We start from the raw sequence: 16401 nt of genomic DNA, 5'->3' as shown, positions 1-16401 counted from the left end.
TAACTGAACCTTGTGTCTGCAAAAGTATCTCCTCTGCTTATTCTGTGCCAGGGTCAACTGGTGTAGGGTGGCTACAGAATAGTCACCACAAAGTAGTGAAATGTGAGTGTGAGGAAAAGATCTTAACTCAGTCTTGAATTCTCAGATGGCCTCTAGGTGCCATCACAGTCCAAACAACACTCATTCTTCAGACAGTGTAAAGGAGCTTTTTTTCCTCAATGTTGAGGTCAGTCAAAAATGCAGCCTTAAACGTGAGTTACAAATCCTCCGTCTGCTGTGAGTGCAGCCTACATTACTGACTGCAAAGCAGGTCAGCTCTGGTAGGCATTCTGTCTTGCATGATTAGGATGTTGGTACAGGCCATTTGGAGTCTCCCTCCATCTGAGCAAACTGATGAGCCTCTTCACAGACTCACAGAACAGCTGGGTTTGGAAGGGACTGCTGGAGGTCATCTTGTTCTCTTCTCCTGGCTCAAGCAAGGTCTTGTAGAGCTGGGTCAGAACTGTCCAAAAGGCTAACCTCTCTGAAGCAAGTGTCCTCTGTGGGAAAACTGCTCCAGTGCTGTCACAGTAGATGTGTGTTTGCTGATAGTTAAGACAAAAAAAAGTTTTTAAAGAAGTGTTCCCTGTTCTAACTCCTCACTTTCTTGCCTGGGTCATGAAATGTTTAGGCTGGCTGGAGGCTTGGCACTAGTAGTGTGCAGCAGCTACTCTGGACTTTGGCCTGCTTTTGCAATCCCATATGTGCTTCCAGCAAGCCCTCTGCACCTGTCTGCAACTTGCTCTTCTGCTGCCTTAGCTAAAGCACACTTCAATTATTTTCTTTGCAGAACTGCTTCTAAAAGGTTATTGCAAATGATGCTACAAAATAGAGCTGTGGGTCATTGCTAGAGAAGAGGCGTCAATGCATGGAGAATGTGTTATGTAGGGAAAGAAATAATTGCTTGTCTGAGCATGCTAGATTAACTATCTTCCTGCTGCCATAAACTAATTTGATTTCCCAGGATTCATTTCCTCAGCTAATTGGAACTTCAGTTGCCACACATGTAAATTTTGCTTTGCAGCTGTATTGTTTTAGGCCAGTTGAACAAATTGTTCAGGTGGGTTGTGGATGGGAGCAGCACCTCTGGTCTTCTAGGCCAGCCTTTGGCTGGCTTGATGTGCCTGCAGGAGTGTGTGCTATATCCCCGTGGGTTTGAGCATGGTGCTTGGAGGAAGGCTGCCCTACTTTTCTCTTGTGCTACTTCCAGATCTCCGAAGGCTGTTTTTGGTTGGTTTTTTTTTTTTTTTTGTTTGTGAGGAACAAGCATGTGTTGCTGGGGGTGAGGTTGGTAGTTTGAGTCTGTGGTGCTGGGTGAGCAGGGGAAGAAGAGGGGGGTGTTTCCCTTCAGAAATGAAGAGAGAAGACAGAAGGGTAAGTGTGCCTGATGGAATTTTACCCTTGACTGATGTGTAACCACTCATTTCTGCTTCAATGATAATACTGTAGCAAAAGAAACCCAAGCCTGCAAGTAATTGGATCATAATTGATGTCCCAAACAGAAAACAAGCTTTTCCTCTCAGCCTGTGAAACATTTAGACCTCATTTATCCCTAGATCAGTCTGATTAAGTCAATTTTTCTGACAAATGTAGCCTCCTGATCGTCATCTTCTGAGTTGGCTATTTTAAAGTAAACATATCCCTGTAGATTATATAACGTAGTGCTTTGTTCCAAGCTGATGTTTTTTTTTTCCCTGAAGGATCTGGTGTAGATCCAAGTCTGATGTACGTAACTGTTCCAGCTCTGCGTTTCCTTCTCTTTTGGGAAATGGAAGATTGCTCCTTTGGAGAAGTAGGAAGCACAGATCCTCCTGGTACCAAACTTAGTAACAATTTCGCATCCTAGTCTGAAACGTACACAATCTTCTTAGTTTTCATGGGCTCAGTAGGAGAAATCAGTTCCCTCAGAAAATGAAATGAGCATGATTTTAAGCAAATTAGTTCAGGATCTGAGAGGCAAAGTGCTTGGCAGCAACATTTAGCACTACCTGTCTGACTAAATTTGACATTTTGAAATGCTGTTTTGATATCACAACAAAGAGTGCATGTGCTAAAGCAGAGACCTGAAGGTTGGTTGTGCATCTCATTCCTAGAATAACTGTTTGGGGTTTCCTTTTCTGCCCGCACCCTGTGGAACAGGAGAGTGGCTCAAAGTCACCACCGAGGCGTGAGGCTAGAGTATTCCTGTGGTTTTTGAGGTTCTTCATAAAAGAGACCTCATCAATTGTTGACAAAGAAGTCAATGTTGATGGACAGCTAAAATAAGATTGAAAAGGAAGCTTTCCCTTAATTAACAGTGAAGCGCTTTGGATTCTTTGACCTTTTCTAATCTGCAGAATGCTTTTCTGACCATAAGGGCTCTTCCTGGCAACCATCCACAGCCCAGCAGGCTGAAATGCCCTGTTCTGGTAGGAGGCTTACATCTGATAGAGCTTTCAGCTCTGTTTGGAAAAGTCTTCCCTTGCAGGTGGCATGAAATACCTCACTGATCTTCAGCTTCTCCCTGTGAAAGGCACATCACACCATATAGTCAGGAGCCCTTGGAATGGTGGCTGTCACCTTGCATCTACAGCAAGTATAGCATTCATACCAACTGCATATGATGAGAGGCACTCAAGTATTTCAGCTCCAGAGTGGCACCAGGATAGCTTTAATTGGGTACTTGAAAGCTAAAAATAGTGGTTTTAATTTCATTTCCCGAATTACATAGGCATGGTCATTTTGTTGACTTGGTGGCTGCTGAAAATGCCATTCTGCACTCTTGTTGTCTGAGCTGGCTGTGCTGCCACATATAGGTGTGCTGGGTTTCCCTGTTTTCGTTCATACACTGCAAGTGACAAATCCATCTCTTTACTTGCAGTTAGGGTTGAAGTGGCTTTTCAGAGGTTCCCAGCACTTGTAGTAGTTTTTATCTAGGCAGTTGGAGGTCTTGAGGCCCCACTCAGTAACAGCCATACTGAGGGAAGATTCAAACATGAAGGCCTGGTGGGAATAGGAAAGGTAGGTTAGGACAAGGGAGAGTCTGAATCCAGGCAAGGGGGGTCTACTCTAGCACAAACAGGAGCTGTACACATGTCCAGCTCTGCCAAATTCTTCATCTGACCTGATCAGCCCAGGGGAAGAAAACAACTCCCAGCAGGGATAGGCACATCTCTTCAGAGCTGATGCTATAGTGCTGGTCTTAGCCAGGTCCCAGGAGTGACTTTGGACTCTGCATATCCTGAAAGCCAGGTTGCTCAACGAGCTCTAGCTCTGAGCCTGTTGGTGATGATTTAATTTATTTTAGGGAGTAAGAAAGGAAGACAGTTATGGGTTTGACTTCTTTGTCCATAGACTAAGACAAAAATTAAGTTAATCAGCATGAAAATTCCCAGCTTCCTGCTCAGGCAACAACTTATGTGGTCAGAAGATCAAAGCTGCCACATCTCATATCCGATCAGCCAGAAGTGTGAATGCTACAGCAATTTGGTCCAAGAACTTTTCCACCTTGCTTGTAAGAAGCTAGGCTTTGTGAGTGTCTCAGCAGCAAAATGCTGTGCTGGGTACAAAACCTTCCAGGCTCCTTACCATAGTCCCTTCTGCAACTCTCTCAGGCTCCAACTTGGCTTTGCTCGCCTTCTCAAAACAGTCAGCGTCCGGCCCATGTGGAGTCATCATGCTGTGCAAGCTGGCCCCTCCAGGCTGGAAGCCCTCCTCCTTTGCTTCATAATGGCCTTTGATGAGCCCCATGAACTCACTCATGCAATTCCCTAAAGAAAGCATAGAGAAGAGTTTGTGACACAAAAGCAGCCAAGAGCTTGAAACCCACAAATTGGGCAGTATGGGGAGTGGAGGTTAATAAGCATGGCTGCACAAGAGAAGACATCAGGGATCCTACAGGCAGTGCTCGCAAAGTGGTAAAGATTTTATCACACTTTCAGTTATCTGGAGTCAGAAACAGAAAACTCCCTAATATGAAGGTGCATTGATGTGGGTAGACCTGTGTTTTTCCTGCTACATTGAGCTGCATAAGTACTGAAGCTGCATATAGACTGTATGGGTAACTTGGTATCTACAGACCAAAATTAGAGATATTAGATATTAGAGATCTGAAAGCACTGGAAAGGTAGTTCAGTGTAATCATTCCTGTGTTGCAGGTACAAAGGCACAACCACCTGGTGAAACAGCCTAGGCTGGAAGCACAAAACTGTTTTGTTCTATGTCCTTTTGCCACTCCAGTCCAGTCAGTGACTTCAGTACCTTATGCTTTTGATGTACACAGGATCTACTTAGTTCTCAAGAGCCACCATGTGCACAAAGACAAGGAGACAAATTCTGTCTTTGCCTGAGGAAGAATACCTTACGCAGACCCTCTGAAACTAATGGAGTGATGTACCCTAACTTAGCTACAGATGTCCAAAGCCAATAATGCAGTACTTATTAGTTATACTCTCTCTGAAGAAAGTATGTTAACAACTGCCATTGCAGCCTTCCAGCTTTAGTAGATCTGATGTGACTAAACAATATGGCAGCTTTCTGCTGAGTGGTCAGTTTGCTGCAAAACCAGGACATGCTTCTGCAGCTCTGCTATATATAGCCCTTTTTAACCACTTGTTCTGTCTTTGTTAAGTACAACCTGAGGCCTGAAATATTTAACAACAATACTAATTTAGCTCAGAGCACAGTTGGCCTAAAAATGTATGCAAACAGTCATTTATTTTCATCCCATGTTGTCGGCATCTCCTGTAAGAGTCAATTGTACAGGCTTTTCATTGAACTCACTTAAGTGCTGTGCTTGGAGCAATCAGGGAGCAGTACAGGCTGTGAGAGCTTCATTACCAATGTGCCTTCTACATAACTCATCATATCACTTGGGGAGAATGGGCTGGTGAGTAGGAAGCCAGGCAGGGACTTATGTGTTGAGCAATTTCTTGTTCAATTGCAGGTTTCCCATCGGACTTCCAACAACTTTGGTGTGCTTCTGCTCCCTATCTGTAAAATAGCACTATCCTCTCCAAAGACAATGTTGCGAAGTAAAAAACCTCAGTGGCTATTAGATATTTTGTCCTACCAAGATAAGAATCATACAAACACTCTCTCAGACACAGATGCAATATATATTCCTGGTATAAAAGAGGTATCAGATATATTTCTACCTCTGGCCCAAAGACTTTAGGAGTAATTCACAGCCTCCAGGCATGTAGAAAGTGATCGAGAGAAATTGTACTTACAAGTTCCACAGCCATCTTTGTATTGAAATAGTTGTGGTGTCCAGGGATGTCTGCTAAGGTGGCAAATTTTTGGAATACCATGCCTATATTCCTGCGTGGGGCAAAGTTAAGGCACCAAGAAAACTGTAACTCTGAGTGCACCAAAATTCTCTGAACGCTTCTTTGAACAGACGTATTAATGCACACGAGAAGAAGAGGCCGAAGGGGATTTCTGGGAAAAGAACTCTTGAACTCTCTTCAAGACCTCTTGAAAAATGTTCGGAAGAGAAGATTTACTGAATTAGTGTTTTTCCTATCCCCCAGTTTCTTGTCCTGCTATGTCTCTGCAGTGACACAAAGTTCTCATCACAGCACAAATTTCTGAGAGAACTAGTAAGCACAGTGTTCTGAGAACTAGCTGTTGTGATGCCAACTGTACCCATTCAAGATTTAGTCCTCTATGCCTGGGCTAGAGTAGATGCACCATGGTCACCGTGGATTCAGTGCTAAGCCTATGGCCAAGGCATTGTGGTCAAACAAATACCTGTGGTGGCTATATGTGTGGACTCTGGTAGGGTAACCCAGTGTGGGGAGCCAGGTTTCTAACATCCATTCAATGCAACATGTGGCAGGGACTACCAGAAAGAAACTACCCCTAGGGGTGATGACAAAATCCCCCAAATACAGCCAGTTCTCAGTCTGAGAAGGAGCTCAGTTCCTCCCTCTGGCTTTTGTAAATGCCAGTGGTACCTCCACCACTGTGCAGGAGTGAAGGGGGGCTCAGGAGAGCCAACCCAACCCTTCACTGCAACTCTGAGCTCACCCTGCTAATTCATGGGCAGCTCTCACAGTGCTTTACTCCATGTGCGTTGTCATATTTTCCATTCTCCCATTCTTTTGTACCCTAATGAGTTGTTCTATAGTTCATGGCTGGATGGCAGGATAGTATCTGTCCAAGTCATGCAGTGCAATTTAAGTGTGCACCCCATCTCAGCAGGAGTCCCTTGGGTACAGGCACAACCACCTATGCAAGCACAACCAGCCCTCACCTCTGAGTTTTCCAGAGATTTTGCAAATAATATCATCTCTGGTTTTATTCATTTTTCAAGGAGAACTCACTGACTTCAAGAAGCTGTGTGTAACTGTGCCAAGGGCAACAAATGAGACTTTTTCACTGTGTGCTTTCAGATAAATGTAGGCTAGGTTTTTCTGCGCCTCTGCACTCAAACAAAACCCACAAAGATCAGACATACTGTGGTAGTAAGGTGGCCGGAAGGTGTTGTTGGCAACCCCCCATCGTGGGGGGAATATGACAAAGTCAGCGATCGCCACTCCAGGACGGGTCGACTTGGCTGTCAAGACAGTGAAGATAGATGGATCCTGAAAAAAACAACAAAGCAAAAAGCATCAAACAGAGCATGACTCAGGTCACCCCATCGATAAATCTGGATATGAATATGCATAACAGACCTTGGCCTTTCCCTACTTTCTTCAATTTGTGGATCTCAAAATAATTTGCTTTCCCTCCCTTCTCACCCTAATGGGTCACAATTCCCCCTTGTGTAGAGGAGAAAGCTGAGAGAGAGGGAGCAAACATGGTATCCTTAGGATTTGGGATGCAGCACTGTGACTCCAGGAGCAGTCTCCAGTGCTCCAACCACCTCTTTCTTGGCAGCTTTTGGAGCACAACATCCTATCAGGGGTATTCGCCTCACAGCACCAGTGGCTGACTAACAGGGAGAACAGAGTGCAGATAAATTGTCACTTGCTTCAAGGATTTTTGAAGTTTCCACTCCAATAGAGCGATTTTCTGGGCTTTGATCCCAAACCTATTTTTCTCCTGGCAGGTTTTTTCAGAAATTAAACAATGCTTTCTGCTGCTTGTCTCGCTAGCGGTGCTTCCGTCTCCTTGCACACCCACTTGCCGAAGCAGTGCCAAGAGATGGTATGGCTGTGGGCACCTCTCCCACTGGGCTGGTTTCCTTTTTAGAAGAGCTGCTCACATTGATTTTGGCTTTAGTTATTTTCCATAAGATCTAGAAATTATTGCAATGAGAGCTGCCAGCTCTTGGAATGTGTTTCAAGAGCTCAGATGAACCATGGGAAGGAGCCTGTACAATTGCAATAAAATCAAAACAAGAATTTTAAGCACACATCTTTTCTCTGAGTTGCATGTTGCATACTGGCTTCAGTATTCAGCCCTCTTTCAGAGCACAGGCTTTCTATGCTAGGCTGTTTAGGAAGCTGATCAAGCTCCAGTTCTGTCATTGCACCACCATGGAGGCTGTCTTTTTTTTTTTTTTGGTCAAGGGCTTGTTTGAGGCCCAGGAAAACAAATGTGGCAGATTTCACAGTTTCTTATAGCATAACGTATTTTTTAACAGTCACTGGGACCGTGGAGCTCTGGATGAATTCTGATGGTACAGCATTCACAAAGCCTTGCTCTGCCTTGCCTGGCTACAGAACTTACCGCATGGTCAAAGGCAACAGAATTAATGACCATAAAGTTTTCCAGATGGTATTTGTATGGTGTGTAGTTCCCATGCCAGGCTACAACGTTGAAGGGGGAGAAATCCTATCAAAGCAATAGGTACAGAGAGAACGTTACCACACACAACTCTCCACCTTTCTGCACACACACGGGATGCTGCCCCTTCTCAAGTTAAAATGGGTTTAGTGCTGGTGAGATATGTACTGACAGCCTGGAACACAAGGCCCTTCAGGCACAGCCTGATGCTGCAAGGACATGGTTTTCCTCAGCATTCCCACCTGGAGAGCCTTAGCCCTCTCTCCAGGGCTCCACCTCCGAAGAAATTTGAGTGCCAAAGCAGTGCTTGAACAAGGTGGACTCCAGCGCTGGCTCTCCAGCAATTTAAAATTGGCATTGGATTTCCCTATCTGGGAGAAACATGGCTATGTAGGAATAAGGAGGCCAAGACCACCATTGAGTCTTTGGATTAAGTTTCCATGGACTGTTTTTGCAAATTGAGGAGCCTCAGCTGGGGAGATAAAGGAGCCAAGGTGAGAGTACAGTCCTATTCCATTTCAGTCAGCTCAATGTCCTGAGACAACATGCATGCTAACAAGCTGTAGAGACCACATTATGCACTGGTGGCTGCTCCAGTGTTTTCCTGTGGCCTCCTTACCTGCTGGGCTGTGAACAACTTGCCCTGGTACTTGCTGATAACTGTGTAGCCTCTTGGAATTTTCCGGTCTTCATACCATGCAACTGGAACCAAGAAGTCACGAGGGTTTGCCAGGCCATTGGCTCCTGCAAAAGAAAGAAATGTCAGAGCATGCTGGGCAACCTGCTAACAGGGCTCTGTGGGTGCCCTTCTGCACTGGGACTGACCACACTTCTTCTGGATCCATCATGAAATCTCCAATATTCATGTGCTTCTTTGGCTCCTATAAGTAGCTAATTTAAATATATCCTAGCATTTAGGTCCATGCTCCCTTATGTGACTAAGACAAGTCTCCCTCCATTCTTTCCTAAACAGGATTAGTCTTTCAACCTTTATTAAAGATGTGTAGATATTGGGAATTAAGACAAAAAAAAAAAAAAAGGAGGGTGAATTGCTCTCTATTTCTGGACATCCTGCTGCTTGGACACTTAGAAATGCAGAAACGTGTCATGAGGGAGCATAATGCTTTTCTGAACAAAAAAGTAATAAAACGAGGGCTAGTGATACTTGTAGACTTTGAGCATACTGAGGGGTGGTTAGAGTGAGGAATGCATTTTCACAATGCAAAGCACCATATGGGTGCTGCAATATTCTTCTCATTAGCATTATTGTTGCAAAGTGTTTTGAGTTTCTTGGATAAAAATGCAAGACATTACTACCTGCTGCTAAAGTTTAACAGTCAGTGCTTTTCTCCAGCTGCCATTTTTCAAGTGAAAAGTGAAGTTAGAATAAAATAAGAATGAAATACAAAGAATCTTGGTCTCTGAGGAGAAGGCAGGTAGGTGGTAAGAAGAGGAGCTCTCGTAATTACCATCTCCTGAAAAGGTCTACAGGCAAGGGCGCTCGTTTTCTTTTCTGCAGAAAGTAAATGTTATAATAGATTCCTGCCTTCTGGAGACCAAAAAGCCCTCCTCTCCAACAGTGTCTGAAAAACTAGCTAATGGGAAAACTTCCCACGAACAGGCAGGTGTAACAATAGCAATAATCAAGTGGAGCAGGCACATAGCATAAGAAGCAAAGTGAAGGCAGGCAATCGCAACTTGCTAAAAGAAAAGCTGATGAAAAATCAGTATAGATTCAGTGTGGGAAAAGCTGTGCAGAGCATGTCGCATGGGACAGATGCTGGAGTGGGGCCCAGCCAAGGGCTGCAGGCTGGGTAGGCTCCTACCTGTGGGCTCCACAGCTCCAGCTTCACTGTGAAAGCTGTGAGGTGCTTTCATAGGCCTTCAGTGCTTTCACACTGTGCCAAGCTTGTTACCAGTTTAGAATACCTATTCGGCTTAGCTCAAGCACAAGCAGTACTTTAGATCTCACTGGGAGCCATAAAACATGCTCAGCCAAGGGGAAAAAGGAGGCAGATGAGGTCTGAGATATGTGAGAGCCCTGGGCCTGTGCTGCCTGAAAGCAGCTCTGCTCCAGCAGCCCAGTCTGGAGGCAAGGCTGATCTGAGCCTTGTGCTGCTCATGTTGCTGATCCCTGCTTCTCCAAGAGAAAACCTTCTGACACTTCTTCCCTCCTTCCTTTATACACTTATTATGGCATGAAAAATAAACACAGATCATTATTTTTCAAACTACAGGCAATTCAGCAAATCCTCAAAGATTCTTAACCAGAAAGGAAAGTTTCACCCAACACTGTGGTTTGTGACCAAACGTTAATGAGCTTTAATGAGGCACGGTGCCTGTGCAGACAGCAGCAATGTGCTCAGCTTGCACAATCAAAACACTAGCTTGTACACACACACAGACATTTTGTGTTCTCTGCTTTTCATCTGGCATTCCCATTGTGGTGAGTCTCTGGCTGTGCATTAGAAAGCTGAGTCTGGCTATAGAGACGAAAGTGTTTACATAGGCGGGAGGGTTAGGGTTAGGGTTAGGGTTAGGATTAAGATTAGGGTTATTAACTCTAAAATAAGGCTTCAAGTGTATCTGCTGCCTCTGAAATTCAATTTTCCTTTTACCAGCTGACCTCTCTCCAACTACTCCATATCTGTAAGAAGGAGCCATCAAAGAGTCATCAGCCTCAGACTTGCAGACCAGAGGAGGAAAAGGAAGGTGGAAAAATGAGTGGGAGAGAAACAGTCCCTCCAGCCCCAGGGGAAAGTCATGATGGCTGAACTGTCTCTGTTCCCCAGTGCTCTGCTGGGGAATAACAGTGCCAGGATGGAATCTGCCTTTAGGGAGGAATGCGTGCATGGGTGGATGGGTTACATGGGAGATAAGAGATAGTTTAGCAATTCCTAACTCTTTCCCTTTGGAATGCACTGTAGGTCTGATAGCAGATGGTTACCAATGGGTCCCAGGTCAGGTAGCTCAAAGTGTGCCCCGTACACCTCCAGGATGTAGCCTCTGGTCTCTCCAAACACCTCCACGCTAAAACGCATTCCTTGCTGGAAAATAAAGGAAGAAATCAGGATCATCCCTGTACTTTGCTAACAAACCAAAAGCAACTTAATGCAGGACATGCCAGACACGCTGTGGCTTTGGCTGCCTCTAGCAGGCCCTCAGATCGCCCCAGGCCTACACATAGCTGTGTGACCTTCTGTGGCCACGCATCCCAACATGTGAGGCGCTGCTCTTTGAATTGGGTGCCACTGCATTCTCCACCTGCAATGGGTGCCATCTAGGGCTCTGCTACCTAATGGAATTGGCTTCTGCTGGGTTCCTCTGGTCCCTCCAGAGCCACAGAACTCAGCATGAACCACACAGAGCTCAGGTTTTTGCTGTTTGCTCCAACAGCGGGCCCTCCAGCTAATCACAGCCCTTACCTGGATAACACAGATTTCATTGGGCTCCACTAGCATCTTCCCAAACTCAGTTGTGATGAGCAGTTTTCCTTGCTGGGGCACTGTGAAAATAAAGTGGAGGTAGAAGAGATGAAGGAGCAGGCTGTCACTGTATGTGATGGCTTCCTCTCAGCCCCCTTAGAAGGGGACAATTACATTAGCTAGGTAGTAACTTATTCTTCCTGCTTTCTGAGAGCATAAGTAGTACTTCACTAATGTCTGCAGTACTTTCTTTGGCTTTTTTGGCACCAAATTGCTCACATTTTGACATGGAAATCTGACAGATTTACAAAACCCGCCCTTTTACCTCAATTACTAAAGGAGAGTGGGCATGAATACTATTTTATCAGAGAAATGTTCCCACTGGTGACCAGGAAGCATTTCTGTCCCTTGGCTAAAAAAGATGCAGGTAAATATCAGGCTCTTGGCCTTGTGATGATGTACAGAGTATTTTTCTGCACGCACACTCTTTATGTGCCGAGTCAGCTCTCATCATGGCAGTGTTCTTTCTTCAGGCTGGCAGAGTGTGGGAGCTAAGCTACCATGCCAAATCATCTTGGATTAAAGCAGTGAAGGCAATTCGCTGTAAGCTGTTCAGAAATTCTAGAGCTTATGTTTTCCAGAAAACCTCCAGTGTTCCTGCTAGGGATCTGGGAAGGGATTTCTGAGAGCCAGGCTGCTGCTCAAAAGCAACAATGAGTTTTGGCTCCCTCTGTGCTGCTTGGTAGTGATGGGACAAGCCTGACAGCCCAGCTATTGCCAAACCACCACATCTGGATGGCATGTGAGTGAAATCATCCATCCTCAAGTCTTTGCAGATGGCTGCCAGGCTCTGGCTCTGAAGGAGGAAATAAGCAGGCAGGTGGCAACCCAGATATGTCCTGCATGAGAAAGGAGAAGCCAGTGCATCGACTCACCGATCAGGAAGTCACCGTCTGAATTATAAAGACATCTAAAGGAAAAGGAGAACAGGAAGGTCAAGGCTTCACTTGTACATATGCTCCTACAGAATCACAGAACAGCTGGAGCTGGACCTCTGGAGGTTACCTGGCCCAACCTCTGCTCAAGCAGGGTTACCCAGAGCAGAGTGCCCAGGACCAGACCAAGACCATTACAGGGGAATTTTGACCTGGGAGACCAACAGAAATGCGAAACGTGGGTTGGGGAAGGTGACACAGGGGCAGGTGCAGGTTTGATGTGTACAGCCTGGTAGCAGGTTCTTTTCCTACTTTGGTGCTGTCTCTGTGGCCTTGGATGAAACAGCCTTTGGCAATGGGTAGCGATGCTCTCCAGAGGCTGTATTCACCTCTGAGGAACTTTGGTCCCTGGGACAAGAGCCTGTGGGCCTATCACATCTCCTTTGCCTGCATCCCTGCATCCATCTCCCTCATTCAGCCCAGCCTCCAACAATCAGTCTCTGACCTGTCAAGCATGGAGGTGTTGCAGACAAAGATGTGGATGGCGATGCCGTTGCGTCCTCGAGGCTCTCCAGCGCCACACAAAGTGTGCAGTCCCTGTGGGCAGACCCCAGGCCTTGGGAGTGTCAGGCAGTCAGGATGTGCAGCCCCATCCTGCTTCATCCCATCCCTTTGCTGTGTATCAGCCAACTGCCTTGCCACTTTTTGCTTTAGCCAGGTATGCAGTTGGCTTTTCTTTGAAATCCTAAGCCCTGGCACCCCAACTTACGCTCACAAAGTCCAGCTTGTTCTGGGAGGCTTTCGGTATTTCAAAGGGCTTCCATCTCAGCTAGGTTGCAGCAAACAGAAAGCAAAAAGGGAACACGGTGGTTATAAGGTAAATAATGGCAATTCAAAAGGAAGCAGTCTGCTCCCCCTCCCTATTGCCCTCTACTTGCTGAGAAAGCTTCTGTTTCCTCTTTGCCTTGCTTAATTTGGTCTGCAGGTTTCTTTTGATTTATGGAGCTCTTTCCCTTTGAATCATAATTTTGTAAAGTAATTGGCTGGCCTGTCTGAGAGCCAAGGTTGGTGTTGTTTTTTTTTTGTTGTTGTTTTTTTTTAAATCCTATTTGAAAGCTATCTGTTACTCTATTACTAACAACACTGCTGAGAACAGGGAATTTCCTCCCAAGACCTAGTGGGACCCCTAGGCAGAAGGTGCCAGAAGAGTCCCCAGTGTGCTTGTTACCACTAAAGAGCATCATGAGGGTCTCACTGTATCTCTTCAGAATCAGGTGCCACAGCTATGAACCCATTGCAGGAGGGATTTTGGTATAAATTCACTCAAGCACCTGAAATCTGCAGGATGGAAATAGCTGATGGCCAGATCCTGCTGGCTCTGGCCATCAGAAATGTCTTCTGCACAGATATGCTGTGCCTCAGATGAAATGTCAGTAGCTCTGGGCATGCAGAGCTGAGCATTTCTTTACTATGAGAGTAGTGAGGTGCTGGAACAGGCTGCCCAGAGAGGTCGTGGATGCCCCATCCCTGGAGGTATTCAAGGCCAGATTGGATGGGGCCCTGGGAAACCTGATCTAGTATTAAATGGGGAGGTTGGTGGCCCTGCATGTGGCAGGAGGGTTGGAGATTCACAATCCTTGAGGTCCCTTCCAACTCTGGCCATTCTGTGATTCTGTGATCCAGGAGAGTGGTTGGGATTGGGCAGCCACTGACAGCATGGACACATGGATGGACAGACAGCAAGAGGAAAACAGAAGGCAGCAGGGATAGAGTGGGAAAAAGAAGAGAAAAAAATTCAGGTTATGAAAGTGGTCTAAAAGTAAGTAAACAGTTGGAGAAGGAGAGCAGAGATCAGCTTGCAATCCAGCCCACAGATCATCATTGAGGATGGTGCTTCTCCTCCCAAATTTTTGCAAGCTGCTAAGCCATTGACTGGTTCCATGTGCTTTTTACCCAGAGGGTCCCTTTGAGTTTACACTTTACCACTGTAAGTACAGCAGAACTGGGGTGCCGAGTCAGACCTCTACATGGTGCTTAAAACAGGGAAGCTATCAGTGGTGTTTCATTTTCTCCCTGCCCAGAAATCGTGGCTTCCTTTGGCCAGCTTCTTTTTATGCTGGAGAGCTTTCTTCTGCATCAGCATTCCTTGCATGGATGCCATGCCTTATTTTTTCACCCTCTTTGTCCCCATCTATGTTTTGTATACACTGTGCTTTTTATAACTTTGCCATTGTCTTTAGGCAGCATTCAAGGCTAAGGGTTTTTTTGTTTTGTTTTGTTTTCCCATTGACCTCAATGAGCTGTGCATGAGATGGCTCCACATGGCAATCCCTTTAGATGGATGACAGTGGGGAAAGCTGTGGTGTGAACTAGGTGAAGCGCAGACTGCCATGGGGAGCTGGGGATGGGCTGGGAGCCTGCACAGCTGCAGTTGAGCTGTGTTTGGGAAGGAAAACTACAGGAACCTAAACAGCAGCCTGTCACCTCTGCTCGGTCAGTGGCTGGAAAACATGTTCCAGCAGAACCAGAGAAGTATTTAGACAAATGGGGAGGCCACCGGGAGGCTGCAGGATGGCTAACGATGATGCATCAGAAGAGGGAGGAGCAGAAATCAATGAGCACAAGGTTATGTCAAGAGGAGCACAGCAGGAGGAGAGAGGCAGATTAGCAGAGCTAAATGTCCTGGGGCTGGCAGGAAAGAAATAATGATTAAAGATGATAGCAAGGCCGTAACAGAGGGAAACAAATGCTGTGCCTCTCCAGAATGGAGTTTGATTTCCCAGGAGGGCTGCAGAGGAGCAGGCTGGCAGCCAGCAGCCTCCTGATGGGAGGTGATGGCAGTGTAGGCCCCAGCGTGAGCCTCTGATGTGGGAGGATGAAGGAGCAGCCTGCATCCTGCAATCCCGCATCATACCAAGGGCTGTCCCCCTCCCTGGCTGGAGGGCGAGGTTACCTGGTTGGGGTCAGGCTCCACCTCATCCCAGTTGTGTGTCAGATGGCCCTCCTGCAGAGGCTGAAAGGGCTTGTGGCAGACAGAGGGCAGGATCCGATAGAGCCAGCTGTGGGGAGGAACGTGGATGGGATGAGGCTGGGGAAGAGGTGAGGTCTTCTGCACAAATGAACGCGAGTGGGCAGGGGGAATATTTGTGTTGGTGGCCACTGGAGCAAGTAGTATATTAAATATTGAATGTTGTCTCACAGTCAGAGACTTCCAGAGAGGTAGGGGGAGTCTAGAGGGATTTTATTGTATCTGTAGCTGAAATACAGCTATTTCTCAGGTGGGAACAAAGGCTACATAAAGACTGAAGTTCAGGCAGCACAAGGATGAGTGTAGTACTTAACTAAAAGACCAGAGGAGCTTCAGGAGCTAGAAGATCACAGCCAACACCTGAATTTGGGTGGATTGCTGAAAGTAGCATCCTGTATAACTACATACAGCTGTGGAGTCAAAGTTTTATGGGAGATGAAGTCTCCTAGCACCACAAAAAGTCCCCCATGCCTCCATCACTGTCTGTATTATCTGGAGGTCTCCTCCTGATCACTATAAGAGCTGCCAGCCCCCTGCCTAGTGTGATTCAGCTGCCCAGTTGGCTGTTGAACAGTTTATGCCACCATCCTTTGAGGTTCAGCAAAGTGGTGGGCTCACCATGTCATCCTGAACCACTGGAGCCCATCACCCTTTGCAGGGCAAGCTCTTCTGATAGAGGGCAATGGCAGCCCAAGAATGGACATCTCAGAAGCCCCTCAGAAACACATGAGTCTGACGCTTGGTTTGTCCAAAGCAAAGGTTTCTCAATCCAGGGCTAATGTCAGTGTCCTGCCCCCATGTCCCAAGACATCCAAGGGCACCTGCATGGGTCCTGATTTGTCCCCACACATGCCACCATCGTACCTCCTCCTGTTGGTGGCCCGGGGACAGGTGAAAGCTGAGCCCGAGAGCTGCTCCGCGTAGAGGCCGTAGGGGCAGACCTGCGGGTTGTTCTGCAGCGGGGAGAAAGAGGAACCAGCAGTGAAGGATGTGAGGCACTCGCAACCCCATTCAGTCTGTGAACAGCCCAGGCAGCCCTATATCCCCACTCTCAGGGTGCTGGATGCCCAATATGTACCAGCCCAACCTAAAATCCATTCCTCTGCAGCATCACCTGGAAGCTCTCACGGCCATCAGGAGCTGCTAGCACCAGAATGCAGTGAGAGCATCACAGAGTGTTATTCCCAGCACTTACAGACTGTATATTATTACAATTACAATTTCTCTCTGTCTCTCTCTTTCTTTTTTTTTTTTTTTT

The 16401-nt window shown here is 46.4% G+C and overlaps 1 protein-coding gene across 1 annotated transcript in view; it reads right to left on the bottom strand.

Moving 5' to 3' along the window:
- Window positions 1–1906: 1906 nt before the first annotated feature.
- HGD (homogentisate 1,2-dioxygenase) overlaps window positions 1907–16401 on the bottom strand; it is a 19608-nt gene continuing 5113 nt past the window's right edge. Inside the window, exons 3-14 of the mRNA XM_003202689.4 lie at window positions 16008–16096; window positions 15069–15174; window positions 12885–12944; window positions 12621–12712; window positions 12116–12150; window positions 11181–11260; window positions 10703–10802; window positions 8375–8499; window positions 7699–7803; window positions 6482–6608; window positions 3607–3788; window positions 1907–3021 (exon numbers count right to left, since the gene is read on the bottom strand). Of these exons, the coding sequence (XP_003202737.1) occupies window positions 2890–3021; window positions 3607–3788; window positions 6482–6608; window positions 7699–7803; window positions 8375–8499; window positions 10703–10802; window positions 11181–11260; window positions 12116–12150; window positions 12621–12712; window positions 12885–12944; window positions 15069–15174; window positions 16008–16096 (1233 nt within the window). The 3' untranslated portion in view covers window positions 1907–2889. The remainder of the gene's footprint in view (window positions 3022–3606; window positions 3789–6481; window positions 6609–7698; window positions 7804–8374; window positions 8500–10702; window positions 10803–11180; window positions 11261–12115; window positions 12151–12620; window positions 12713–12884; window positions 12945–15068; window positions 15175–16007; window positions 16097–16401) is intronic.

The sequence above is a fragment of the Meleagris gallopavo genome, chromosome 1, assembly GCF_000146605.3.
Source record: "Meleagris gallopavo isolate NT-WF06-2002-E0010 breed Aviagen turkey brand Nicholas breeding stock chromosome 1, Turkey_5.1, whole genome shotgun sequence".
Lineage (NCBI taxonomy): Eukaryota > Metazoa > Chordata > Aves > Galliformes > Phasianidae > Meleagris > Meleagris gallopavo.
The sequence above is the reverse complement of the archived record's forward strand: the minus strand, read 5'-3'. Positions and strand labels throughout refer to the sequence as shown.